We start from the raw sequence: 27,717 nt of genomic DNA, 5'->3' as shown, positions 1-27,717 counted from the left end.
GATGATGTCTTAAATCGGAACTTTTGAATGTAGCAAAAGTCAATTAATATAAAAAAAATCATGTCAAATGTGACACTTCTGTATTTAACAGGACAGAAAAAACACAGTAACACAAGTGATGCAGTGAAACACCAAGATCAAAGATCTCCCAAAGCTAATTAAGAAAGAGTAAATTGTTACATTTGGCATAAAATCAAACGTTATCATTGATACTTAATGGAAGCACTGAGTAAAACGCACAGGCCATAAACAACAGTTTAAAAATACACAACTTTTGTAGAAAATAACTAAACCTGTCCAGTAAAGTACATGGTCGTTTATCATTTTAAGGTAAGATCACTGTCAAACCTTCCTTTTTAAAAGTAAAATCTTCAGAAAGATTTATCAGAATTTGGTCCCCTTTACAACTGTATCTGGAAAGGCCAACTGAAGTTCTTTCTAGGTGCTCGTCTGTACAACTGAACATCCTATTATGTTTTGTCCCTTCTCTGTTCAGACTCAGCACTGGAAGAAAAATAGTGTTTATACTTTCTATATTAAGAGACACAAATTTTATTTTAATTTTATTTTACTGTGTGTATTATACTGTTACCCCAGACTCTGTATTTTTGTATATTCCTGTATTTTTTTATATTATGGCAAATAATGTAAAACCCAATAAACAGTTGATTAAAAAAAGTAAAATCTTAGCAAAAATTTGTTTTCAGAGAATTAAATGTGCATCTAAAATCAAAGTCGTATACAAAGTCTCAGTCAGGTTTTCGTTCTAACCTTAGTACTGACACAGCATTGGTTCATGTTAGGCTGATGCACAAAATCCTTCTGTTCTGGTCTTTTTGGACCTTAGTGCAGCTTTTGGTACTGTGGACCACAAGGTTCTAATACAGTGGCTTGAACACTGGGTCACCTCTCAGGTTGTGGAGTCCCTCAAGGTTCAGTTTTAGGGCCTTTGCTTTCCTCTTTGTACATTTTGCCTCTTGATGTGATGTCGTTAAGAAAGAGTACATCAATTTTCAAAACTGCTGACGACACGGAGTTATACATTTCCATGCCTTCTGATGATCAAGACGCTGCAGACAGACTAATCAGCTGTGGGTCAGATATTTCTCAGTGGATGTCGCAAAATTCTTTACAGTTATTCACAAAAAAAACGGATAATACTGATCTTTAGTCCTAAAACGCAGAGAAAAGGCTTTATGAGAAACTTGGTTCTTTAGCTTTTATATGCCAAACCTGAGGTACGAAACCTGGGTGTGATCTTAGACTCTGAGCTCTGTTTTATCTGCATGTAAAGTCACTAAAGCAGCTTTTTATCATGTGAGATTCACTGAAGTTCAGTCTTTTCTCTCTGAGTGATGCAGAGAAACTTGTTACAAGCAGAGTTGATCACTGTAATGATCTTCTTACTGGACTTCCTAAGAAAACAATACTTACAACTCGAGCACTTCTGTGGTGCTTGGAATTCTATGTGATTGATTTCAAAACCAATTTTGCTAAATTGAGGCTCAAGAAGGTGTAATCATTAAAAAAACAATTTTTTAATTTTAAAATATTAAAAAAAAACTATGAAACCCTAACAAAGTGTAATTTACCTGTAAAGGCTAGGGACACAGACACTATATGGACAAAAGTACAGGGACACCTAGAGGCGCTTTTATGGATCCATTCTAAATCCATAGGCACTAATCGGGAGCTGATCCCACCCCCACCCCCTTTAGCAGCTCTAACAGCTTCCACTCTTCTGGGAAGCTTCCTACAAGATTTTGGAGAGTGTCTGTGCGAGTTTCTGTCCATTCATCCAGAAGAGCATTAGGGAGGTCAGACACTGATGTTGGACGAGAGGGTCTGGCTCACAATCTCCATTCTAAATCACCCCAAAGGTGTGTGATGGGGTTGAGGTCAGGGCTCTGTGAGGGTCAGTCTTGTTCTTTCACACCAAACTCACCCAATCAGGTCTTTATGGGGCTGCTTTGTGCACTGGGACTGAGTCATGCTGGAACAGGGAAGGTTCTTCCCCAAACTGTTCCCACAAAGTTGGAAGCTACAATTGACCAAAATGTCTTGGTGCTGAAGGTCAAGCTTTACCTTCACTGGAACTAAGGGTTCTAGATCAAACCCTGAAAAACAGCCCATATCATTATCCCTCCTCCACCAAACCTTACAGCTGGCACAGTGCAGTCAGGCAGGTAAGGTTCTCCTGGCATTCGCCAAACCCAGCCTCGTCTGTCAGACTGACGGATAGAGAAGCTGATTGGTCACTCCACAGAAAATGTTTCCACTGGTCCAGAGTCCAGTGATGCCACTTTACTCCACTCCAGCCGACGCTTGGCATTGCGCTTGATGTAAGGCTTGCGTGCAGCTGCTCAGCCATGAAGCTCCTGGCGCTCCGTTTCTGCGCTGATGTTGATGCCAGAGGAGGTTTGAACTCTGCAGTTATTGATCAGCAAAGCGTTGGAGACTTTTATGCTCTATGCTTCTCAGCGCTCTGGGACCTGCTCTGTAGCGTTACGTGGTCTGACACTTTGTGGCCAAGTTGCTGTGGTTCCTAAGCACTTCCACTCTTCAATAATACCACTCAGAGCTGATGGTGGAATTTCTAGGAGGGAAGAAAGTTCACAAACTGACTTGCTGCAACGCTGTTGTCCTATTAGAGCACCAGGCTTGAGTTCAGTGAATTTTTTTAGGTCTGTTCTTTCACTCATGTGTTTAAAGGCTTGACTAGGCGCTTTATTTTATGCACCTGCAGCAGTGACCCTGAATGAAACACCTGAGTAGGACAGCTGTCCCAATACTTTAGTGTTTTGTCCATATGTTTGGTTTTGTGACCAAATGATTTATATCGAACCATTTTGTTTACTAATTACCTTCTACAAGTCCACCAATAAATGACCTGGTAGGGTGGTTTTATAAGCTCTCTGCTCCTGTAAGGACGAACACTCCACAGGCACTTCTTTGGTCTTTGGATGCTTGTCATGTTGGTGACCTTGCTGGCTCAGTGGACTGTAAATTCGGCCTGTGACGCCTTTTGAGCAGTGAGTTTTGAAGCGTAGTGTGAGCAGCTCCTGCAGTGTGTAACGAGGCTGTAATGAAGGCTAATGATGGAGCAGAATGCAGAGCAGCTTTAATCAGAGCAGAGCTGAGTTCGCTTCATCAACACCAACATCTGTCACCCACCGCAGGCAGCCAGCAGCGCTGAATCAGGAGCTTTTCATACGTTACTGAGCTGCTGTGTGCTTGTTTGCAGGCGCTGATCCTGAAGGAGCTGTCGGTGATCAGAGACCACGCTGGCAGCGCCTGTTTGCGGGAGCTGGATAAGAGTAACAGCCCACTCATCATGGCCCTCTGCGGATCTAAAGGTACTTCACTGATCCTCAGTTCTAAAACTCTGCTCGGCTCTTTAACTTCATATTCTTCATACATTCAGATAGGAAAGTTAAACCTGCAGTAGGGTGTCCTGATCTAAATCTTCAAGGAAAGCAAGTTATATCTGTTATAAATGGTCCCACCGGAATACCAATGTGGTTTGACCTGAAAAAGGTGCATCTAATCTAAATGGAATCAGCTGGAGACGGTGCGTCTGATCTAAATCTAAATGGTCTCTCCTAAATTAAGGTTTGTCTCATCTCAACGGTTTCACTTGAATTAAGGATGTTCTCATCTAAATGGTCTCACCTAAATTGTGGTGCGTCTGATCTAAATGGTCTCGCCTGAATTGAGGTGCGTCTGATCTAAATGGTCTCACCTAAATTGTGGTGCGTCTGATCTAAATGGTCTCACCTAAATTGTGGTGCGTCTGATCTAAATGGTCTCGCCTGAATTGAGGTGCGTCTGATCTAAATGGTCTCGCCTGAATTGAGGTGCGTCTGATCTAAATGGTCTCGCCTGAATTGTGGTGCGTCTGATCTAAATGGTCTCGCCTGAATTGTGGTGCGTCTGATCTAAATGGTCTCGCCTGAATTGAGGTGCGTCTGATCTAAATGGTCTCGCCTGAATTGTGGTGCGTCTGATCTAAATGGTCTCGCCTGAATTGTGGTGCGTCTGATCTAAATGGTCTCGCCTGAATTGTGGTGCGTCTGATCTAAATGGTCTCGCCTGAATTGTGGTGCGTCTGATCTAAATGGTCTCGCCTGAATTGTGGTGCGTCTGATCTAAATGGTCTCGCCTGAATTGAGGTGCGTCTGATCTAAATGGTCTCGCCTGAATTGAGGTGCGTCTGATCTAAATGGTCTCGCCTGAATTGAGGTGCGTCTGATCTAAATGGTCTCGCCTGAATTGTGGTGCGTCTGATCTAAATGGTCTCGCCTGAATTGAGGTGCGTCTGATCTAAATGGTCTCGCCTGAATTGAGGTGCGTCTCATCTAAGTGGTCTCGCCTGAATTGAGGTGCGTCTCATCTAAGTGGTCTCGCCTGAATTGAGGTGCGTCTCATCTAAGTGGTCTCGCCTGAATTGAGGTGCGTCTGATCTAAATGGTCTCGCCTGAATTAGGGTGCGTCTGATCTAAATGGTCTCGCCTGAATTAGGGTGCGTCTGATCTAAATGGTCTCGCCTGAATTGTGGTGCGTCTGATCTAAATGGTCTCGCCTGAATTGTGGTGCGTCTGATCTTAATGGTCTCGCCTGAATTGAGGTGCGTCTGATCTAAATGCTCTCGCCTGAATTGAGGTGCGTCTGATCTAAATGCTCTCGCCTGAATTGAGGTGCGTCTCATCTAAGTGGTCTCGCCTGAATTGAGGTGCGTCTGATCTTAATGGTCTCGCCTGAATTGAGGTGCGTCTGATCTAAATGCTCTCGCCTGAATTGAGGTGCGTCTGATCTAAATGCTCTCGCCTGAATTGAGGTGCGTCTGATCTAAATGCTCTCGCCTGAATTGAGGTGCGTCTGATCTAAATGCTCTCGCCTGAATTGTGGTGCGTCTTAACTAAATGCTCTCGCCTGAATTGAGGTGCGTCTGATCTAAATGCTCTCGCCTGAATTGTGGTGCGTCTTAACTAAATGCTCTCGCCTGAATTGTGGTGCGTCTTAACTAAATGCTCTCGCCTGAATTGTGGTGCGTCTGATCTAAATGGTCTCGCCTGAATTGTGGTGCGTCTGATCTAAATGGTCTCGCCTGAATTGAGGTGCGTCTGATCTAAATGCTCTCGCCTGAATTGAGGTGCGTCTGATCTAAATGCTCTCGCCTGAATTGTGGTGCGTCTTAACTAAATGCTCTCGCCTGAATTGTGGTGCGTCTTAACTAAATGCTCTCGCCTGAATTGTGGTGCGTCTGATCTAAATGGTCTCGCCTGAATTGTGGTGCGTCTGATCTAAATGGTCTCGCCTGAATTGAGGTGCGTCTGATCTAAATGCTCTCGCCTGAATTGAGGTGCGTCTTAACTAAATGCTCTCGCCTGAATTGTGGTGCGTCTTAACTAAATGCTCTCGCCTGAATTGTGGTGCGTCTTAACTAAATGCTCTCGCCTGAATTGTGGTGCGTCTGATCTAAATGGTCTCGCCTGAATTGAGGTGCGTCTGATCTAAATGGTCTCGCCTGAATTGAGGTGCGTCTGATCTAAATGGTCTCGCCTGAATTGAGGTGCGTCTGATCTAAATGGTCTCGCCTGAATTGAGGTGCGTCTGATCTAAATGGTCTCGCCTGAATTGAGGTGCGTCTGATCTAAATGGTCTCGCCTGAATTAGGGTGCGTCTGATCTAAATGGTCTCGCCTGAATTGTGGTGCGTCTGATCTAAATGGTCTCGCCTGAATTGAGGTGCGTCTGATCTAAATGGTCTCGCCTGAATTGAGGTGCGTCTGATCTAAATGGTCTCGCCTGAATTGAGGTGCGTCTGATCTAAATGGTCTCGCCTGAATTGAGGTGCGTCTCATCTAAATGGTCTCGCCTGAATAGAGGTGCGTCTGATCTTAATGGTCTCGCCTGAATTGAGGTGCGTCTGATCTTAATGGTCTCGCCTGAATTGTGGTGCGTCTGATCTAAATGCTCTCTCCTGAATTGAGGTGCGTCTGATCTAAATGCTCTCTCCTGAATTAGGGTGCGTCTGATCTAAATGCTCTCGCCTGAATTAGGGTGCGTCTGATCTAAATGCTCTCGCCTGAATTGAGGTGCGTCTGATCTAAATCGCCTAAATTGAGGTGCGTCTGATCTCAATATAAAATCATCTGGAGTAGGGTGTACTAATAAAGGGAATGCTTCCACTAGGAGATGCATATGGACTTGCGGAGTCCCACAAGGTTTCGCTTTAGGGCTTTTGGTGTTCTCTTTGTATGTGTTACCTCTCTGTGATGTCCTTAGGAAACATTTGTAGACCAATGCTGATGAAACGCAGTTAGAGATTTTAAAGCTCTGCCGCTGGTTTTTAAAGCTCTAAATCACCTTAAAGCTCCTGGATGTCTGTCTGTTTGACCTTCTGCAAACACCTTCAGTAAAACAGAGAAAACGAGGAGAGGCTCTTTCAGTTCTTCTGCTTCTACACTGTGGAGCTCAGTTCAGCTTTTATTAGACAGTCGAGCTCAGAGCTCAGTTTTAAGAAACATCTGAAATCGCAGCTCTTGAACTCGGAGCTTCAGTAAAACTCTGCGGCTTTTCTTTGTTTATCTTTTTAATTTGATCTTTCGTCGTTTTTATGATTTGAATTGAATACTTAGTTTCTTCCGTTACTGTTGAACTTTATCACTTGACTACAAAGCACTTTGAGCTGCTAGTGCTATGAAAAGTTCAGTATAAATAAAAATGGTTGTTGTTATTATTTATGACTGATGTTCTGCTAAATTATTATTCATCCTCTGCTTCTCTTTTATTATTATTATTATAGAAGCACATTCCCACCAGGTGGACGAGATAAACATGTTTTTCTCCTCTGAGTCACTCCTGATGAGTGAGCAGCCCAGTCATTCAGCTAAAGCACTGCAGATTACATTTACAGCACAGCTTTCTCCACAGCCTCTCTGTCCTGAACTAGTAACCTGTAAACGTGCTTAGAACATTGATTATTATTGATGATTATTATTATTCCTTTGTGTAAAATGTGTGAAAGTGAGTGTGTTTACATGCACTTAATAATCTGTTTATGTGCACTTAATAAACTGCAGTTATCAGATCGTGTTTACGTGCGCTTGAGTGGTCAGTTAACGGGGAAACTCTGGGTCTACGTGAGTCAGGCAGTAATCAGATTTCTGCTTTACAACCAGCCAATGAAAATATGAACGTGCGTCATCTAGAAGGTGAAGAATGTTTAAAAGCTTTATTTCGTGAGGATGCGTTTTCTTTCAGTGACGCTTCAAAAGAGTTCTGCTGCGTCTGTTTTCACACATGCGCAGACTGAGGAATCGGAAAGAAATCAGAGTCAGAGTTTATATGATCAGTTATGTGCGGGTCTAAGTCGTGAGGTCAGTTAAGCGCGAGTCTGCATTGCGAGTCAGTTTAGCACGACTTTGAATTGCGAGTCAGTTAAGTGTGAGTCCGAATTGCGAGTCAGTTAAGTGTGAGTCTGAATTGTGAGTCAGTTATGTGCAGGTGTGAGTTGCGAATCGGTTAGGCGCGGGTCTGAGGCGCGAGTCGGTTAGGCGCGGGTCTGAGGCGCGAGTCGGTTAGGCGCGGGTCTGAGGCGCGAGTCGGTTAGGCGCGGGTCTGAGGCGCGAGTCGGTTAGGCGCGGGTCTGAGGCGCGACTCGGTTAGGCGCGGGTCTGAGGCGCGACTCGGTTAGGCGCGGGTCTGAGGCGCGACTCGGTTAGGCGCGAGTCGGTTAGGCGCGGGTCTGAGGCGCGACTCGGTTAGGCGCGGGTCTGAGGCGCGACTCGGTTAGGCGCGAGTCGGTTAGGCGCGGGTCTGAGGCGCGACTCGGTTAGGCGCGAGTCGGTTAGGCGCGGGTCTGAGGCGCGACTCGGTTAGGCGCGAGTCGGTTAGGCGCGGGTCTGAGGCGCGACTCGGTTAGGCGCGAGTCGGTTAGGCGCGGGTCTGAGGCGCGAGTCCGAATTGTGAGTCAGATATGTACAGCTCTGAGTCACGAGTCAGTTAAGCACACATCCAAGCCGAGTCATAAGAAGTAACTAATTAAACTCTGATCATTTATTAATTTATGTATTGAATTATTAATTTATGCAAGCTATTATTATTCTAATTCCTTGACGGCTGTGAGGCTGTGAGGTTGTACAGGTCGAGCATATTAGAATAATTTATGCATTTACCTCCAAACACACAGGTTTTATGAGGAGGAATGTTTGAAGTCTCTCTCAGCTCTGACTCTGAGTCTGAGTCTCTGAATATTCTGTTAATACACTGTGATATTAATACTGTGATGAATCTTCACCTCTATAATTATCCACCCTGTGACGAGCCGTTTCTGCACCTGGGTGTGTGAGAAGCCTTACAGGTGTTGCTTCTTTATTCGCTCTCTCGCTCTCGCTCTCTCGCTCTCTCGCTCTCTCTGGATGAATAGGGATGTTAAACTTCTTGAAACAGCGATAGCAAAGCAACAACCTAGCAGCACAATAGCAACCACCTGGGCTACCATAGCAACAGCCTAGCAACGCCATGAAAGAAGCTGGAAGTCCATAGCATGCTTTGTTGGCCCCATTTTACCCTGTTCTTCAGTGGTCAGGACCCTCACAGAGCAGGGTACTATTTGGGTGGTGGGTCATTCTCAGCACTGCAGTAACACTGACGTGGTGGTGGTGTGTTAGTGTGTGTTGCGCTGGTCTGAGTGGATCAGACACAGCAGTGCTGCTGGAGATTTTAAACACGGTGTCCACTCACTGTCCACTCTATTAGACACTCCTACCTTGTCGATCCACAGGGCAGTCATGGGCTGGAGTTTAGGGAACCAGCCTTGTGACCGGAAGGTCGCCGGTTTGATCCCCTTGGCTGTCAGTCCGTGACTGAAGTGGCCTTGATAAAGGCACCTAACCCCCAATTGCTCCGCGGGCGCCGTGGATAAGGCTGCCCACTGCTCCGGGCAAAGTGTGCTCACTGCCCCCTAGTGTGTGTGTTCACTAGTGTGCATGTATACAGGTGTTCCACTGCACAGATGGGTTAAATGCAGAGGTCTGATTTCACACTGTGCAAAACACAGAGACAAATGGTTGTTAATTCTATTCAATCAGTGTCACAGGACGCTGCCCACAGGACGCTGCCCACAGGACGCTGTGTCTGATCCACTCGTACCAGCACAACACACACTAACACACCACCACCACCACGTCAGTGTTACTGCAGTGCTGAGAATGACCCACCACCCAAACAGTACCTGCTCTGTGAGGGTCCATGGGGGTCCTGACCACTGAAGAACAGGGTAACACAGTATCAGAGAAACAGATGGACTACAGTCTGTAACTGTAGAACTACAGAGACCAGCTATACAGTAAGTGGAGCTGATAAAGTGGACAGTGAGAGTAGAAACGAGGAGGTGGTCAGAACGTTAGGCCTGATTGCTGTATGATCTGTAGTAGAATGAGGGTCTGAAATCACTCCAAATAAAGTGTAATTGCTGAACAGTGGTCAGTATATGTTAAATAAATAATGTAGAGGTCATCTGATGCGCTCTGCAGTGCCTAGTGAATGTTGGGCTGAAGCAGACGTATGGAGATGACATACTTTGTGATTATATATAATATTTTGGATTTGAACGAAAAACTAAATAAAACCGTAAAAATAAACGAAAACTTTTTAATTAGGGCTCCGAAGTTTTTGACAGCTTCTGTGCCCACGCAGTCACAGACAAACCCGCATTGACCATCCCGGCCCTGAGACACATGCGTTTCCATGGTAACAGTGTTTTCTGGAGTGGCCAGATAGTGTCCTGCATCTGTTCCCAGTCCAAATGGCTGATGGGCTTGAGAGTCAGACCACGGCCTGCTCCCGCTCCGGAACACCTCGTCCCGTCTGGCTCTGTTCGTTATTCTCTCGCTGTTTTTATTCTGTCCTTTATTCTCTGTGCTGCTCATTTGTCTTCCTGCAACTGACCAGGACGTGTTGGGTCAGCGATATATTAACTATAATTAATTATTCTGATTCTCTCTCTCTGTATCTCGCGCTCTCTCTCTCTCTCTCTCTCTTTCTTTCTTTCTTTCTTTCTTTCTCTCTCTCTCTCTCTCTCTCTCTCTCTCTCTCTCTCTCTCTCTCTCTCTCTCTGTATCTCTCTCTCTCTCTCTCTCTCTCTCTCTCTCTCTCTGTATCTCTCTCTCTCTCTCTCTCTGTATCTCTCTCTCTCTCGCTGTATCTCTCTCTCTCTCTCTCTCGCTGTATCTCTCACGCTGTATCTCTCTCGCGCTCTCTCTCTCTCTCTCTCTCTCTCGCGCTCTGTATCTCTCTCTCGCGCACTGTATCTCTCTCTCGCGCACTGTATCTCTCTCTCGCGCACTGTATCTCTCTCTCGCGCTCTCTATCTCTCTCGCGCTCTCTATCTCTCTCGCGCTCTCTATCTCTCTCGCGCTGTATCTCTCTCTCGCGCTGTATCTCTCTCTCTCTCTCTCTCTCTCTCTCTCTCTCTCTCTCTCTCTCGCTGTGTATCTCTCTCTCTCTTTCTCGCTGTGTATCTCTCTCTCTTTCGCTGTGTATCTCTCTCTCTCTCTCTCTCTCTCTCTCTCTCTCTCTCTCTCTCTCTCTCTCTCTCTAGGTTCCTTCATTAATATTTCTCAGATGATCGCGTGTGTGGGTCAGCAGGCCATCAGCGGTTCTCGTGTTCCGGACGGTTTTGAGAACCGCTCGCTGCCGCACTTCGAGAAGCACTCTAAGGTAAGAACGCACACGCGATACAGTGAGTTCTGCGGCGGTAAGGAAGAGCGTGGCGCAGATTTCTATGAAGTTTGATATTCATACAAGGAATGACTGAATGGGGAAAGCTCAGCTTTCTGAAGACTGAGTCGGAGATACTATAGCAACAGCCTAGCAACACCTTAACAACTACCTGGGATGCCATAGCAACAGCCTAGCAACACCTTAGCCACTACCTGGGATACAATATTGATAGCCTAGCAGTACCTTAGCAGTCACCTGGGATACCATAGCAATGCACTAGCAGCACCTTAGCAACTACCTGAGACGCCATAGCAACAGACTAGCAAAACTTGTTGTACTGTTTGTTGTACTTCCACTAATTGGTCACTTTATTAGAAACGCCTGCCTTACAGGGGCAGTCGTGGGCTGGAGGTTAGGGATCTGGCCCTGTGACCGGAAGGTTGCCGGTTCAATCCCCAGGGCCGACAGTCCATGACTGAGGTGTCCTCAGTCACCTAACCCCCAACTGCTCCCCGGGCGCCGTGGATAGGGCTGCCCACCGCTCCGGGCAAGTGTGCTCACTGCCCCCTAGTGTGTATGTGGAGTTTCACTTCACGGATGGGTTAAATGCGGAGGTGAAGTTTCCCCGTTTGTGGGATCAAAAAAGTAGCACTTAATCACTTATCTTATCTTATCACTTACAGCTCCACTGTGTAGGTGTACAGTAACAGACTGTAGTCCATCTGTTGCTGTACAGTCTATCTGCCCCTCTACTCCGTTCATCGGTGGTCAGTTTCTGATCACAGGGCTGCAGGTTCAGCACAGCAGTGACACTGACATGGCAGTGAGTGTGGAGCTGGTATCAGTGTTTCAGACTCGATGGTGTCACTGCTAAGTTTAGAGTGGACCATCCACCCAAAAATATCCATCCAAAAATGCCTCTGTGGTCAGAAACTGACCGCTGATGAAGGACTAAAGGACAACCCAACACAAACATCCACAGATGAGCTACGGTCTGTATAACTGTCACTTTCTGTGTCTCAGCAAGTCTGTGTGTGTGTGGGTGTGTTTTTAGCACTTTGTGAGGACCCAACATGATTGAAGCATTATGTAGAAATGATGTTTTGCTCGTCCTCACAATACAAACGTGATGTTTTCACAACAAATACAGCATTCTGGGTAAATCTTAAGAGTCGTAAGAGGTTCCTTTGGTTGCTGCTATTGATGTTGGTCATACAGATGTGAATGGAAGTACTTACAAGTACAGTAATGCTGAATTGTGTGTGTGTGTTCCAGCTTCCTGCTGCTAAAGGTTTTGTAGCAGACAGTTTTTATTCCGGTTTGACTCCCACTGAGTTTTTCTTCCACACTATGGCCGGCAGAGAGGGGCTGGTGGACACAGCCGTCAAAACGGCAGAGACCGGATACATGCAGGTACACACACACACACACACACACACACACACACACACACACACACACACACACCAGGCTTTCGGCCACATCAAGACAAAATCTCAACTGTTTATCTCCTTTGTGTGCTCTCTCCATCTTTCACGTTCACTTTTCTGTCTCTCTATGTCCATCTGCCCAGCTATGTATCTATCAGTCTGTCCGTCCATCCATCTATCTATCCATCCATCCATCTTTCACTTACTTCCCCTTTTCTCCTGGACGATAAATACAGTTCCTCAAGGAGAGGTCTGGGAATGATTAAACAGATGCCCTGCTTATTGTGTTATTGTTATTTCTTTTAATATAATTGAATTAACTTTAAAAAAAATAATAAATAAATAAAAATAACAACAAAGGGAACTGGTCACCTTAAAGTTAAGTAATGAGTGACGCAGAGTAAAACTAGAGTTAGAATGGCCCAGTCCCATTTCACCCCTCTCCCCTACCACTGAGCCCTTAGCCCTCTGTGTTGTGTGTTCTCGTCTAGGGGTCGGGGGTCCCGATTCTCGTTGAGATAGAGGGGCGAAGCGTTGGGGCTGCATGACCCCTCCAAACGGAGGTTTTTCAGAGACTCCAAACAGAGAAAACAGAAAAAACGGCCAAATAACTGAGAGACCAAAGAAAATTTACTCCGTTAATAAATTACGATAATCACTGTATTTTCTTAGTTTTAATGTGGTTTCAGTGAATTCTGGTCGTTTTTCTTCATAACAAGCGTAAAAATCTCTAATAGCATGCTGATGTCTCAGTGGCTCCATTCCACCTTAAATAGTCCAGCAGTTATGAAGCCTGAAGCTCCAGACTGTAACTGCTGCTCCTTTTAAGGTGGAACGGGAAAATTCTCAAGAATCTGGAGAATCTCTGACTTCAGCTTCACATCACTGAAGAATTAGGGAGGGTGATAATAAATAATTGCCCCCCTCTTTGAAGGCGTCTGATCCCTAAATGTAACTAAAGCCCAGCAGTGAGGAGCTGAACTTTCCCCTCCTCTGCTGTCCCTGCAGACGGGCAGGGTCGCCTACAGAGCGGCGCTAGCAGCTGTTAATGAAGTGATGCTCTTTTATTAGAGGGTCTCATTTCAGAGGAAGATCTCAACCACTGCCCTGTAGCTCAGGAACAAGGGGTTAGAGTGACGCTCGAAAACGAGGGGTAGGGTAATAAGAAACAAGGATAAACCGTTAGTGTGAATGTGGTCACCGACCATATATATAAGGAGATAAGGAGGTCTGTATTGGTCGATGACCACATTCTCACACACACACACACACACACACATATATATATATATGTATAGCCTTAAGTTGGTTCATGTTTTTTGATACGACTGCAGTGATTTTCATGGATCTTTATTTTTATTAATGGCCTCTTCATGTAAAGTTTTTCTCCTGTTGAAGTTTCTTTACTGCAAGAATGAATGAATTAATGAAATCCGCTGAAGTTCCCACAAATATTGTATTATCATAAAGGCGCATCACCAACGTCGTGTCTAGCAGCACAATCACAATGTTGTTTTATTCATGTTGTGTTACAGATTCTCTGTGTATAATTCTCTAAATGTCTGTCTGTCTGTCTGTCTCTCTCTCTCTCTCTCTCTCTCTCTCTCTCTCTCTCTCTCTCTCTCTCTCTCTCTCTCTCTCTCTCGTTCTCTCTCTCTCTCTCTCTCTCTCTCTCTCTCTCTCTCTCTCTCTCTCTCTCTCGTTCTCTCTCTCTCTCTCGTTCTCTCTCTCTCTCTCTCTCTCTCTCTCTCTCGTTCTCTCTCTCTCTCGTTCTCTCTCTCTCTCTCGTTCTCTCTCTCTCGTTCTCTCTCTCTCTCTCTCTCTATCTCTCGTTCTCTCTCTCTCGTTCTCTCTCTCTCTCTCTCTCTCTCTCTCTCTCTCTCTCGTTCTCTCTCTCTCTCTCTCTCTCTCGTTCTCTCGTTCTCTCTCTCTCTCTCTCTCTCTCGTTCTCTCTCTCTCGTTCTCTCTCTCTCGTTCTCTCTCTCGTTCTCTCTCTCGTTCTCTCGTTCTCTCTCTCTCTCTCTCTCTCGTTCTCTCTCTCTCTCTCTCTCGTTCTCTCTCTCTCTCGTTCTCTCTCTCTCTCGTTCTCTCTCTCTCTCTCTCTCTCGTTCTCTCTCTCGTTCTCTCTCTCTCGTTCTCTCTCTCGTTCTCTCTCGTTCTCTCTCTCTCTCTCTCTCTCTCTCTCTCTCTCTCTCTCGTTCTCTCGTTCTCTCTCTCTCTCTCTCTCTCTCGTTCTCTCTCTCTCGTTCTCTCTCTCTCGTTCTCTCTCTCGTTCTCTCTCTCGTTCTCTCGTTCTCTCTCTCTCTCTCTCTCTCTCTCGTTCTCTCTCTCTCTCTCTCTCTCTCTCTCTCTCTCTCTCTCTCTCTCTCTCTCTCGTTCTCTCTCTCTCTCTCTCTCGTTCTCTCTCTCGTTCTCTCTCTCTCGTTCTCTCTCTCTCTCTCTCTCTCTCTCTCTCTCGTTCTCTCTCTCTCTCTCTCTCTCTCTCTCTCTCTCTCTCTCGTTCTCTCTCTCGTTCTCTCTCTCTCGTTCTCTCTCTCTCGTTCTCTCTCTCGTTCTCTCTCTCTCGTTCTCTCTCTCTCTCTCTCGTTCTCTCTCTCGTTCTCTCTCTCGTTCTCTCTCTCGTTCTCTCTCTCTCTCGTTCTCTCTCTCGTTCTCTCTCTCTCTCGTTCTCTCTCTCGTTCTCTCTCTCTCTCTGTCTCTCGTTCTCTCTCTCTCTCTCGTTCTCTCTCGTTCTCTCTCTCTCTCTCTCTCTCTCTCTCTCTCTCTCTCTCTCTCTCTCTCTCTCTCTCTCTCTCTCTCTCTCTCTCTCTCTCTCTCTCTTGCAGAGGCGTCTGGTGAAGTCTCTGGAGGATCTGTGCTCTCAGTATGACCTCACCGTCCGCAGCTCCACTGGAGACATCATCCAGTTCATCTACGGAGGAGACGGCCTCGACCCCGCAGCCATGGAGGGCAAAGATGAGCCACTGGAGTTCAAGAGGGTGTTGGACAACATCAGAGTGCGTACACACACACATGTCCAGCTTACACACACACACACACACAGCCTCGTTCAGCTTCTCCAGCATCTTCACTGGTCTTGTTTGGAGCCCTATTCGAATGGGATTAAGGCCAATTTATAGGGAATAGTTGTTTCTCAATAATGAAATACTTGAGTCGACAGATGATGCAGCGCTGTAGGCTTAACGTGTGACGTAGCACAGGAATGGGCCATCATGTGTAGCTTCTATGAAAACTTGCGTGACGATCCAGCTAATGAAGCAGCAGTGAAGCCTCACAGAACAGAAAACGGCTGCTATAGAGAAACTAGAGGGTTGCTACGACAACCAGAAATACTACTTTTTTCCCCAAAAGCGTCGTTTCATTCACAAGCTCTTTCTCCATCATGCAGGGTTGCCAGGTTTGTGGTTTTCCCAAAATTTCCGGTTAGTCTGAAAGTGCAGTGTGGGGGCCGTTGCCCTGTCCTGGGTGCGTTTCTGCTTGGACTACTTTTAAAAGTGATAACATTTGCAATCATCAGCCAGCCTTCTGACCGGAAGGTCCCCAGTTTGCTATTACTTTAGTGGATTCAGCGTCACCCTGCAATGAGAACTTCCAGAAATAGGATGTTTATCCCCTTTTGCTGCTGTGAGGATTTGATTGAGCATTAGTGAGGTCAGGTACAGATGTTGGATGGTCAGTTCTGGATCACTCCAACTCATCCCAGAGGTCCTCAATGGACCTCCAGCACTCCAGAGAACACTCTTCCACTGCCTCACAGCCCAGTGCTGGGGGAGCTTTATATCCCCCTCTAGCCCACGCTTGGCATTGGCCGTGGTGACCTTAGGCTCACAGGTGGCTTCTCCAGAGCATCCCATTCTATTGGTCAGCGCTTTTCTATGGAGGTTATACAAACTGTGTACGCAGGTGAGCACCTGTGTCGGCAGGGAGTGCATAATGCCCCTCTATAAGCCTCCATACTCACATCTCTGCACTAGTGCTGCACTAATGCCGCGAATACGACAACAGTAACAACAGAATAAATTTTCCCCAGTTCTGTTTAACCACACTGCTCTATACAGAGTGCTGGAGGTGACTCCAGTGTCCGCAGCCGGCTGGAGTTCTGCTTACGTCTGCTTTTCCCGGAGTAAGAGGGACTGACTGATCTCCTTTTGGCTGGTTTCTGGAAACAGATTAAGTCTTATCTTTGATTAGGGGACATACTCAATGGAGACTCATATAAAGAGGGCGCTCACTCAAAATGCTAATATAGGTACTAACAAATGGAGATTAGAGGGGTATAAAAATCCCGCTTTAATCCCACAACAGGGATCTTTTAATGAGATGTTTTATTACAGTGAGTAAATGTGCCAGATTTTTGTGCTGCAATGTTTTCTTTGGGAATCAACGTATGTTCTGAAGTAGAAAACTGGGTCTGTGTGTGTATGTGTGTGTATGTGTATATGTGTGTGTGTGTGTGTGTGTGTGTGTTAGATATGAATAATATAAAAATATGGACATTAGATAGATAGATATATATTTTATGTATCTCGCTGTTGGCAGAAGAAAACTTTATCTCCAAAATGATTAAACTTTACAGGAGAGGGAAAAAACCTGCTTTACTTTTAATGTAAGTTAAAGTTTTTCCCAAGTAATTTTGGGTCATTTTTTTTGGTCCATTCATCATGAAATTTACATACAATGTAAAGATCAACAGGTATTTTCAAATGATGTCAAACTGAAAAGCGACACAAATGGAGAGATGGGGTTTTCTTATGACAGCAGTGATGTGTGGATGTATGTATGTGTAAATTGCTGTAGATGTTTTTTAGTAAACAAAGGCCGGTTCGCGTCACAGCAAAGTTTTACCGTTTTTATGTTTAATTTATTTATTGTTTTAATATGACCCTTTTAGTGGTTCAGTTTGACGGTTTGTCTCAAAGGTATTTAATGGCACTTCATTGGTTCAGCTCATCCCAAAGTATTTGATGCTGCGACGCCTCAAGGCAGTTCGGTTGAGCTTCAACATTCCAGCTCGTTTCAGAGCTGTTAATGTTCGTCGCTCCTGCTCATCCCAGAGGAGTTTAATAGGATGTTTATCACTACAAATCCTTCCGAAAGTGGTGGGTAGAGCTTCATCACTCATTCTCATCCCAAAGGTGTTCAGTGGAGCATCATCATTCCAGCCTATCACGGAGGGGTTTACTGGAGCTTCATTGCTCCAGAGAGCCTGAAGTGTTCAGTCCGTCATGCCAGGTCATCATAAAAATATGATGGTGCTTCATCACTCCATCAGAAAATGTCGAAATTTTCTAAATGCACTGCTTAGAAAGCTTTTCTGGATGCTTTTGCCTTTGCAGTGAATCCTGAACCCAGAGCTGAGTGTTTTGGAAACTTCAGCGCCACTCTTTTGGCTGAAGGACTCCTGATCGTGGCTCCCACTGAGCTGTTTGGGACTTGGCGTCGTCAGAGTTTAATGGACCTGCCAGATCATTTGAACTTTGTTTGCATTAGTTTTGACACTTCGGTCTTTAATGACGATGTAATCGCGTCTTCTCCAGGACGGGGTGTGAAATGATCTACCTCCAACTGTCACTGTTTGTAGTTCCCCACTCATCTCCATGTTAAACATGCCTGACTGGCTGGAACTGGGGGATAGTGGCTTGGCAGGTGGGGTGTATCTGATTAGAGTGCGGTGTCGCCGCTGCTTATCTTGCATCACTGACTGAGCTTGATTTTGAGTACGGAACGTGCTCGGACAATAAATGACTGGGTGTCTGAGTTTTAGTGATGCACTTAACAGGAAGCTTCCGCTCTGAATTCATAAAAAGGACCCAGGGGTCATTTGTTGGGCCTCGTCAGTGAGAAATGTAATTTACATACCCCTTTGCCCCAAATGTAATCAATCTACCAAGACACATTTAGTTTATTTCTTAGGTTTTTGAGGCCACGAGATAAAAAGCATGTGGAGTTGTGTAGTAATCATGGGTAGGCTTTGAGTTTTGACTCTGTATGAAACTCCGTTATCTATAAACATGGACTCAAGAATGTCAGCATAGCTTAAACCAGAGGTCACTAATGGGTGGACGAGTCCGGACCCAGACGCTGTCCTATGTGGACCTGGACCTGTAAGTGATAAACTAAGTAGAATTATTTAATTTGGATGGGATGGTCCTGTTTTAATGGGCACTTTTCTAGCCTTTACGGTAGCATTAGCAGCCCTGGAAGCTCACAGGCCAATCGCATGTGCTGTAAATATCACAGTGATGCTGCTCAACCAATCAGATCTGTGCGTTAGGATGAGCTCTGAGACTCGAGCGACGCCACACAGGGGAGGAGAGAAACAGCAGTCAGAGAAGAAAGTGAGTCAGAGGGAAGTTATTCCACATGACGTGATCTAAAAAGAGGAAACTGACAGTAAATGTTGCTGAAATCTGACCAAACTGGACTTTATTTGATCTGATGTTCAGTAAATGTTGGTGAAATCTGACCGAACTGGACTTTATTTGATCTGATGTTCAGTAAATGTTGGTGAAATCTGACCGAACTGGGCTTTATTTGATTCGATGTTCAGTAAATGTTGGTGAAATCTGACCGAACTGGACTTTATTTGATCTGATGTTCAGTGAATGTTGTTGAAATCTGACCAAACTGGACTTTATTTGATCTGATGTTCAGTAAATGTTGTTGAAATCTGACCGAACTGGACTTTATTTGATCTGATGTTCAGTAAATGTTGGTGAAATCTGACCGAACTGGAATTTATTTGATCTGATGTTCAGTAAATGTTGGTGAAATCTGACCGAACTGGAATTTATTTGATCTGATGTTCAGTAAATGTTGGTGAAATCTGACCGAACTGGACTTTATTTGATCTGATGTTCAGTAAATGTTGGTGAAATCTGACCGAACTGGACTTTATTTGATCTGATGTTCAGTAAATGTTGGTGAAATCTGACCGAACTGGACTTTATTTGATCTGATGGTCAGTAAATGTTGGTGAAATCTGACCGAACTGGACTTTATTTGATCTGATGGTCAGTAAATGTTGGTGAAATCTGACCGAACTGGACTTTATTTGATCTGATGGTCAGTAAATGTTGGTGAAATCTGACCGAACTGGACTTTATTTGATCTGATGGTCAGTAAATGTTGGTGAAATCTGACCGAACTGGACTTTATTTGATCTGATGGTCAGTAAATGGTGGTGAAATCTGACCGAACTGGACTTTATTTGATCGCATGTTCAGCTGTCAACTGTATAAGATGCTGATATTCCTGCTCGGCTACTTCAGTAAACAGCATGTGGCCCTCAGTCACGATGCAGGTCAGACGTTATGATGTTCTGGACCTTCGCTTGAGGAAATTTTCTTTGATTGGCCTTTATTGAATTTTAATTAAACACCTTGGTCTTTAACGGATGTCACAGCCGTATTAGAGCCTCAATTCGACCTATAATTTTGTCTTTTTGTAGATAAAAGTGTGGCAGACCCCAAACACGTCATAAGATAATCCTTTATTAGTCCCAGAATGCAGAAATTCAGTCTTTGCTTTTGGGCTCAAGAGAAAATTGTCGACAGAAAAAAAGTGTAGCTTGAAGGTGTGTTTATGTGGTGGTTCTCTAACCGTGTCGCTCGGTCTGCAGGGCTTAAAAAGAAGCTTCAAATATCAGGAACGGCTCTAAAAGTCAGTATGTACATTTACACAGTTGAGCTAAGACTAATGACACTTTTCTTGATTTATCCTGCTTCATAGTTGGTCTCCATCTGTAAAACAGCTAGACACAAAACCGGTTTTCAACATTGGAGAAACCGTTTTAATATAAAACAATATTTTAAGAGGTTTGTCAGAGGAAAACATTCATATTTACTTTTAACATTTCTCTCAGGTTTTGGTCTTTGGTGTTCTCAGGAGTCTTATTTTAGATTTTAACATGGTATTTTCAGCTCTGTTAAACTGCCTCTTTGGGTCGAGGCTCATCAGAGAGGAGGCGTCTCAAGACCTGAGAAGTCAGACTCGCTCATTATATTTCATTCATTTATTAATAATTTTGTTTATCAGGCAGCTCAGAACTTCTGTCACCAGTGTTGTGCTTTAATTAAGTTAAGTGAGTTAAGTGATGCATGTTAATTCCCACAAGTGGGGAAATTCCACCTCTGCATTTACCCCATCTGTGAAGTGAAGCACCACATACACACTAGTGAATACACACACACTAGGGGGCAGTGAGCACACTTGCCCAGAGAGGTGGGCAGCCCAATCCACAGCGCCCGGGAGCAATTGGGAATTGGGTGTCTTGCTCAAGGACATCTCAATTATGGACTGTCGGCACTGGGGATTGAACCTCCAGCCCACGGGTATGGCTGGGTAATTAAAATTTTGTCAAAATATTACTAAATATATCATTTTTATTACTGATTTTAAAAATTTGCACAAGTCAGCGAGTCGGCCAGTTTACAGAATCATCAGTTTTACCCAGAATGTCACTGGACTCACCGCCACTGGTGTTACACTGTATTCATACGACACCAGTGACTGTAAAATATGTTTGGAATGAAGCTCCTTTCTGCAGATACGATGGATGTTAATTAACATAAAACGATTTAGTTTTGTGATTAAAGAAATTGTTTTAAAAATCTATTCAAATGAATTCCCACCCCAAACAGAGAACGACCCCCTTACACAGCTGCATAATTCATTAGAGGAATGAAAGTTAAATGTTAGAACTAGACTATTGGAAGTTTCTCTTACGCTCTCTCTCTCTCTCTCTCTTTCTCTCTCTCTCTCTCTCTCTCTCTCTCTCTCTCTCTCTCTCTCTCTCTCTCTCTCTCTCTCTCTCTCTCTCTCTCTCTCGCTCTCTCTCGCGCTCTCTCTCGCTCTCTCTCTCGCTCTCTCTCTCTCATTCTCTCGCTCTCTCTCTCGCGCTCTCTCTCTCTCATTCTCTCGCTCTCTCTCGCTCTCTCTCTCGCTCTCTCTCTCGCTCTCTCTCTCGCTCTCTCTCTCGCTCTCTCATTCTCGCTCTCTCGCTCTCTCGCTCTCTCGCTCTCTCTCTCATTCTCTCATTCTCTCATTCTCTCTCTCTCTCTCTCTCTCTCTCGCGCTCTCGCGCTCTCGCTCTCTCTCTCGCTGTCTCTCTCTCTCTCTCTTTCTCTTTCGCTCGCTCTCGCTCTCTCGTGCTCGCTCTCTCGCTCGCTCGCTCTCTCTCTCTCTCTTTCTCTCTCTCTCGCTCTCTCTGTCTCTCTCTCTCTCTCTCTCTCTCTCTCTGTCTCTCTCTCTCTCTCTCTCTGTCTCTCTCTCTTTCTCTCTCGCTCTCTCTCGCTCTCTCGCGCTCGCTCTCTCTCTCTCTCTCTCTCTCTCTCTCTCTCTCTCTCTCTCATTCTCTCTCTTGCTCTCTCTCTCTCTCGCTCTCTCTCTCATTCTCTCGCTCTCTCTCTCTCTCGCTCTCTCTCTCTCGCTCTCTCTCGCTCTCGCTCTCTCTCTCGCTGTCTCTCTCTCGCTCTCTCTCTCTCTTTCTCTTTCGCTCTCTCTCGCTCTCGCTCTCTCGCGCTCGCTCTCTCTCTCTCTCTCTCGCTCGCTCTCTCTCTCTCTCTCTCGCTCGCTCGCTCTCTCTCTCTCTCTCTCTCTCTCTCTCTTTCGCTCTCTCTCGCTCTCTCGCGCTCGCTCTCTCTCTCTCTCGCTCGCTCGCTCTCTCTCTCTCTCTCTCTCTCTCTCTCTCTCTCTCTCTCTCGCTCTCTCTCTCTCTCTCTCTCTCTCTCTCTCTCTCAGGCCGTCTACACGTGTCCTACGGAACCTGCTCTGAGCAAGAATGAGTTGGTGCTGACGGCAGACTCCATCATGAAGAGGAGTGACTTTGCATGCTGCAGGGACACCTTTCTCCAGGTGAGTCCATTTAGATCAGACACCTTTATCCAGGCCAGTCTATGTAGACCAAACAAACTTTTCTCCAGGTGAGTCCATTTAGATTAGACACCTTTCTCCAGGCCAGTCCATGTAGATCAAACAAACTTTTCTCCAGGTGATTCCATGTAGATCAGACACCTTTTATCCAGGCCAGTCTATGTAGATCAGACACCTTTATCCAGTAGATGTTGACTGTATGAAAATGGACCTCCTCAGAGATGATGAACAATGAAGTCAGTCTTCAGAAGAAACAAGACAAAAGACACTAAGTAAACAGAAGAAAAGATGAAAGATCTACACAAGCTCGCATACAAGCTGCTCCACTGAAGCTCGCAGTGGAGCACTTTAGCATTGAAGCTGTTGTGCCATAATAGATAACGTTCACATGATCTGTCCGCCCTTTCAGACGGTGTCCTTTTTCCTTCAGTCGCTCTTCAAAAATAAAAGAAAAAAGTCTCAGAACGGGCAGAGACTGATAACTCCTAAACGTTTATTGTTTTGGCTTTACTGTAGGCCTGCTATCTAAACATATTTGCATAAGTAATGAAGTAGATCTGATTTACGTTCCGCATCCGCAGGTTTGAATCTGCATTGTAAAAAAAAAAAAAAAAAAAAACGGCAAAGAAAATGTTTTTTTTTTGTGGAGTGAGCATCACTCAGAGCACCGACTCAGAGACAATCTGAGGATTCGTTATTTCTTGCGCTCGGACGTGCCCGAGGCGGAACCAGAGCAGCAGCAGGGCCGGTGAAGGTCCAGTTAAATCAGTGACCGTGTTAATGATGAAGGCTCTGTTCCTCATCACTGTTCATTTTTCTGGTTTTGAAGGCTTTGACTGACACTGGCTCTCAGAAGTATATGAAGGTAGCAGCTTAGCATGTGTGTGTGCCTGTGTGTGTGCAGGTGCATGAGTGTGTGTGTGTGTTTGTGTGTTTGTGTGGCTGTGCTCAGGTTATTCAGCATGTCGTACTAACACTGCAGAGACTGTACACCCATTACATCTTGCCCTGTACCTGAAAGCTGTGTTAGGTGCAGCGTTGCAGTGTGTAATTTATTACAGGTGACATTTGCAGTAGGATTACTTTACTCATTACTTCCTGGAGAAAGTAATCTCTCTACTCATTACACCAAAACCCAAAAACGTCAGTACCAGCTGGAAACCAGACCGTGCTTTCAGTACTTCATCTCACACTTTTCCTGCATTTTATTTTGTCCACTGATGGCCATTCATGACATGTTTAAGACTAAATGACCCTTATTAGTCCCACAATGGGGAAATGTCACCTCTGTATTTAACCCATCCGTGCAGTGAAACACCACATATACACTAGGGGGCAGTGAACACACTTGCCCGGACCGGTGGGCAGCCCTATCCACAGCACCCGGGGAGCAGTTGGGGGTTAGGTGTCTTGCTCAAGGGCACCTCAGTCGCTTTAAATGAGGTCTGAGATTTTTTCTCAAACATAAATGTTCCAAATGTATCTTCTGATCAGGCGGCTCTTCTTGATGTACCAGTAACCCAAGAAGAGGTTAAAACTGCCATTTTAGCCGTGAATACAGGGAAATCACAGGAAACGCATCCATTCCTGGTGGAGTACTATAAAGAATATATTGATATAATTACTCCAATACTGACAAATGTGTTTCAGGAGGCTTTTCATAGAGGCTCACTTCCACCATCCTTTAATGAATCACTCATCTCTCTGATACCTAAGAAAAGATCATACAGATCCGTCTAATTTTAGACCAGTCAGCCTCATCAATGTAGACAGTAAGATATTGGCTGAGGTACCGGCCCTAAGATTGGAAACAATCTTACCACACATTATACATACAGACCAAGGAGGCTTTATAAAGGCTAGGTCTTCTACTGATGATTTGAGAAGACTCATGCACTTAATGTGGTTAAATGCCTCTAATGCAGTGCCGCTGTCTCGCTTGATGCTGAGAAGGCCTTCGATAGGGTCGAGTGGGGATTCTTACACTCGGCCCTGGTGAGGTCTGGTTCTGGTTTTGCAAAATGGATAAAAGTAATATACAGCAACTCTAAAGCGTCAGTTTTGACAAACGGACTTACTTCGCCTCTTTTTGATCTTTCTAGAGGAACGCGACAGGGATGCCCTTTGTCGCCTCTCTTGTTTACGTTTGCGCTGGAACCCCTAGCGGTGACCATAAGAGCAAACCCTGCCATCAGAGGAGTGGGTGGTGGTGGGAGTGAACATAAGCTAATGCTTTATGCTGATGATATTCGTTCCCTGACTAATGATTCCCAGAATTCTTTACCTGACATAAATAATTTATCTGCTGTGGTTAATGGTCTCCTGTGGTGACGCGCTCCTCTCTCTCTCAGTGGTGAATGTTCTTCAGGATGTTTCATTTTCATGTTTTTCTGACTTTCTGATTCTGATTTCTCCTCCTTTCTGATGCTTCTGTTTAATTGGTCTTTATCACCCAAAATCCTCAGACCGGATCTCGGAGCTGTCCAGAGCTGGAACATTGCACCCTTTTTTCAGCTGACGGTCAGATTAACGAGATGTTGAGGCTGCCAGAGAAAGAACTGGCGCGAGTTAGCGGTGATTGAAATGGTGGAAACGTGTGGAGTCCAATAGCATCAGGAAGTTCAGGAGAAGAAATGTTCCGATTGTGTGGATTTTGACTGACCTGTGGTTTCATAACGGCACGTTTAGCATGGAGTTTGTTTCCACTCTGATGTGCAGATTAACTAATTTTTCCCCTCTCTTTTCTTTATTAAACCTCAGGAGATTAAAAAGTTCATCAGTGGAGTCTCGGAGAAAATCAAGAAGACCAGAGATAAATACGGCATAAACGATAACGGGTCGACAGAGGTAACCACGTCGCAACCATATTCCCATACAAAAGTGTTTTCACAAAAAATTCAGCTTTTTGATTGTTTCACTGGTGTTTGATTCTCCGCAAGTTCTCTGGTTATGTCTCCTTAAGGGTGAGACACTACAAAGAGAAAGCGAGACTGCCAGACCAGAACGAAGAGAAATGGCTAAATAATAAATAACAGGAAAAAACACCTCAGTTACAGAGTTTTATTTATTTATTTATTTATTTATTTATTCATTTATTTAGCGCTCTGTGCTTTAAATCATTCTTAGCCAGCCAACAGTGATGGTATGAAACATGTGACAAAAGGACAAGAAGGGAATGTAACTTCCAGGATTCCCAAGGCCCAGAATAACAAACGGAAAAAATATTAACTAACAAATCTACCAGGAAAAAAGAGGAAATCGCTACTCAAAACATAAACAAATCCAGCAGGTCAAATAAAAAAGGCAGGCCACCACTACCGGCTCACTTCATTTCACAAGAACGTAGGAAAATGTACAAAAGTATTGACTGGCCCACGTCTGCCTGTAGGACTGCTAACAGAGCTGGTCTACCAGTGGAGTGAAGCGATGCACGTCTGAATCCAGAACCACTCACCGTCCAAATCCAACCCAAAACCCCTTTTATAGCAGACACCAACTGGAACGGCCAATCACGTCCCAGGAGAAGTGGCTGTAACCTAACCAGATACAGAAAGAGAGACAGGAAGTAACAGGGCCAGAGAAATAGCAGCATCAACATGCCAAATTATTTTTGAAGTACAGTGTATGAACGAAGACTGCTGGGATAGGCTCCAGCACCCCCTGCGACCCTGACGGAGAAGCGGCTTAGAAAATGGATGGATGGATGAATGTTTGCACGTCCCATATAAACACGCCAAATTTTCAGTCAATCAACCTTTATTTCGACTCGGAAGTACATTGAGGGCAACCCTCATTTTCAGTGTAGCCGAGCATTTACAGAAACAGGGATTGACATAGAAAATAATATCTGTATTTAATCATTTTAAATTAAAACAAAATTTAAAAATAACTGAAAAAAAGATAAAAATAAAAACTTGAGGTTTAATTGATGAGATAATGATCAGAAGAATAAAAGAGATTAATAAAAAAAAATAAACTAATTAAAATAAGTTAAAAAGTAATAAAGAACTAAGAGAAGAACTAAAACGAGAAATAGAAGTTCAGAATAAATAAGATGAAATAAAACAGGTCCAGGCTGCCTGAAGATGGTTCGATATTAAGAGTTTAAAATGCCTGAGTGACGCCAGTGAGCCGAGTTTTAGTGTGTCCTGTAGTGAATTCCAGCTGGTGCTGTGACTAAAAGCAGATTTTCCCAGTTCAGTAAAAACTCAGTGGTGAGTTCTGTACGGATCTCCAGTGATGAACCTCAGGGCAGAGCGATACACTGGGTCCAGGATACTTTCTATTCACGTTTATTTTTAACGTAGGATTTAAAATACAGTGTGTCTCAAAAAATGAACATCGTTTGAGAAGTGAGTGTCTGAGTAACTGCATGTGTGAGGAAAACGAAATTAAATAGGCTTCATGTTGAACAACACAAGGTTTATTTCTCAGGGGATTTTATAACCGATTTCACAGCTTCGCCACTGTTCAACATGTCACGCGACACACGTCGAGTCGGTCATCCAGCTCCTGCCTCTTTGAAGTTTTTGCGCCATGTCCATCTGCTGTCCAGTCGGTGAATTTTTAAAATTTTTTTTATTTAATTTTCTCAAAAATGCCCGCTGCACTCTTGTTTTACTGAGTTCGGGCGTATTCTAACACACCTTTTCAGTTCCTCAACCTGAAAAAAACATTCAAAATGAAACACATTTTTACACATTTTATTCTCATTTGAGATCGTCTGGGGCAGAATTGGCTAAATTAGACTAAGAAATTAAAGATTAAGATAAAGTGGTCAAGTGACCCTTATTGTGTCCCACGACGGGGAAATTCCTCCTCCACATTTACCCCATCCGTGAAGTGAAACACCACATACACACTAGTGAACACACACACTAGGGGGCAGTGAGCACACTTGCCCGGAGCGGTGGGCAGCCCTATCCGCGGCGCCCGGGGAGCAGTTGGGGGTTAGGTGTCTTGCTCAAGGACACCTCAGTCATGTGCTGTCGGCTCGGGGGATCAAACCGGTGACGAGGCTGGTTCCCTGCCCCATAAAAGCCGATGTAAATGATGGAAAGTTTTTGGGACAGCCTGTATTGTAAGTTAATTTATATAAAAAGAATTCACGTTTGACTGAACGCTTTACCGTTTATACGGTTCCCGAGAGCTTTTCACACATTTATGTAGAAATGTGCGAGACTAGTGTTATTAGATGTTTCCTAGAATTGGGTTATTGGAGTCGCGCCGCTGTGTCAAATCAGAAGTTATAAATTGTAAGCACTCTGATCTGATGATGGTGTGGTGACTGTGGTGGTCCCCCATACTAAGCTCTTCCGTTGGCTGTAGTTTCCTCACTGCAGTAGCTAAACAGGCACAGTCACCCTAAAGGACCCAGTGTTTTTGTAAATATAACATTTTTAAACATTTTTTCAAAGCAATACTTGGGCACTTTGAGCATTTTCAGTGTGGAAGCATGTTTATTCATTTATATTTATATTTATATGTGGTAAACACGTTCCTATTATCAAAATTCATTGGGTTAGAGGCCCGAGTGGCCGTTAAATGGCCGGTATATTCTTCTTTTATCTGTCCTATTTTGCGCATTGCTGTCATCACCATTACCGGATAAGAGCGCTTGGAAGCAAATGTTCACCTCCCAGTTATATCCTAATGTCTGTTTCACACAAGCTTGCTGGACGACGTGA

The 27,717-nt window shown here is 44.6% G+C and overlaps 1 protein-coding gene across 1 annotated transcript in view; it reads left to right on the top strand.

Moving 5' to 3' along the window:
• Positions 1-27,717, top strand: part of polr3a (polymerase (RNA) III (DNA directed) polypeptide A) — a 67,018-nt gene that overhangs the window by 20,303 nt on the left and 18,998 nt on the right. Inside the window, exons 17-22 of the mRNA XM_037544444.1 lie at positions 3,245-3,356; positions 10,606-10,724; positions 12,003-12,140; positions 14,983-15,153; positions 21,899-22,012; positions 24,791-24,877. Coding sequence (XP_037400341.1) covers positions 3,245-3,356; positions 10,606-10,724; positions 12,003-12,140; positions 14,983-15,153; positions 21,899-22,012; positions 24,791-24,877 — 741 coding nt within the window. The remainder of the gene's footprint in view (positions 1-3,244; positions 3,357-10,605; positions 10,725-12,002; positions 12,141-14,982; positions 15,154-21,898; positions 22,013-24,790; positions 24,878-27,717) is intronic.

The sequence above is a fragment of the Pygocentrus nattereri genome, chromosome 13, assembly GCF_015220715.1.
Source record: "Pygocentrus nattereri isolate fPygNat1 chromosome 13, fPygNat1.pri, whole genome shotgun sequence".
In the NCBI taxonomy this organism is placed as follows: domain Eukaryota; kingdom Metazoa; phylum Chordata; class Actinopteri; order Characiformes; family Serrasalmidae; genus Pygocentrus; species Pygocentrus nattereri.
The sequence above is the reverse complement of the archived record's forward strand: the minus strand, read 5'-3'. Positions and strand labels throughout refer to the sequence as shown.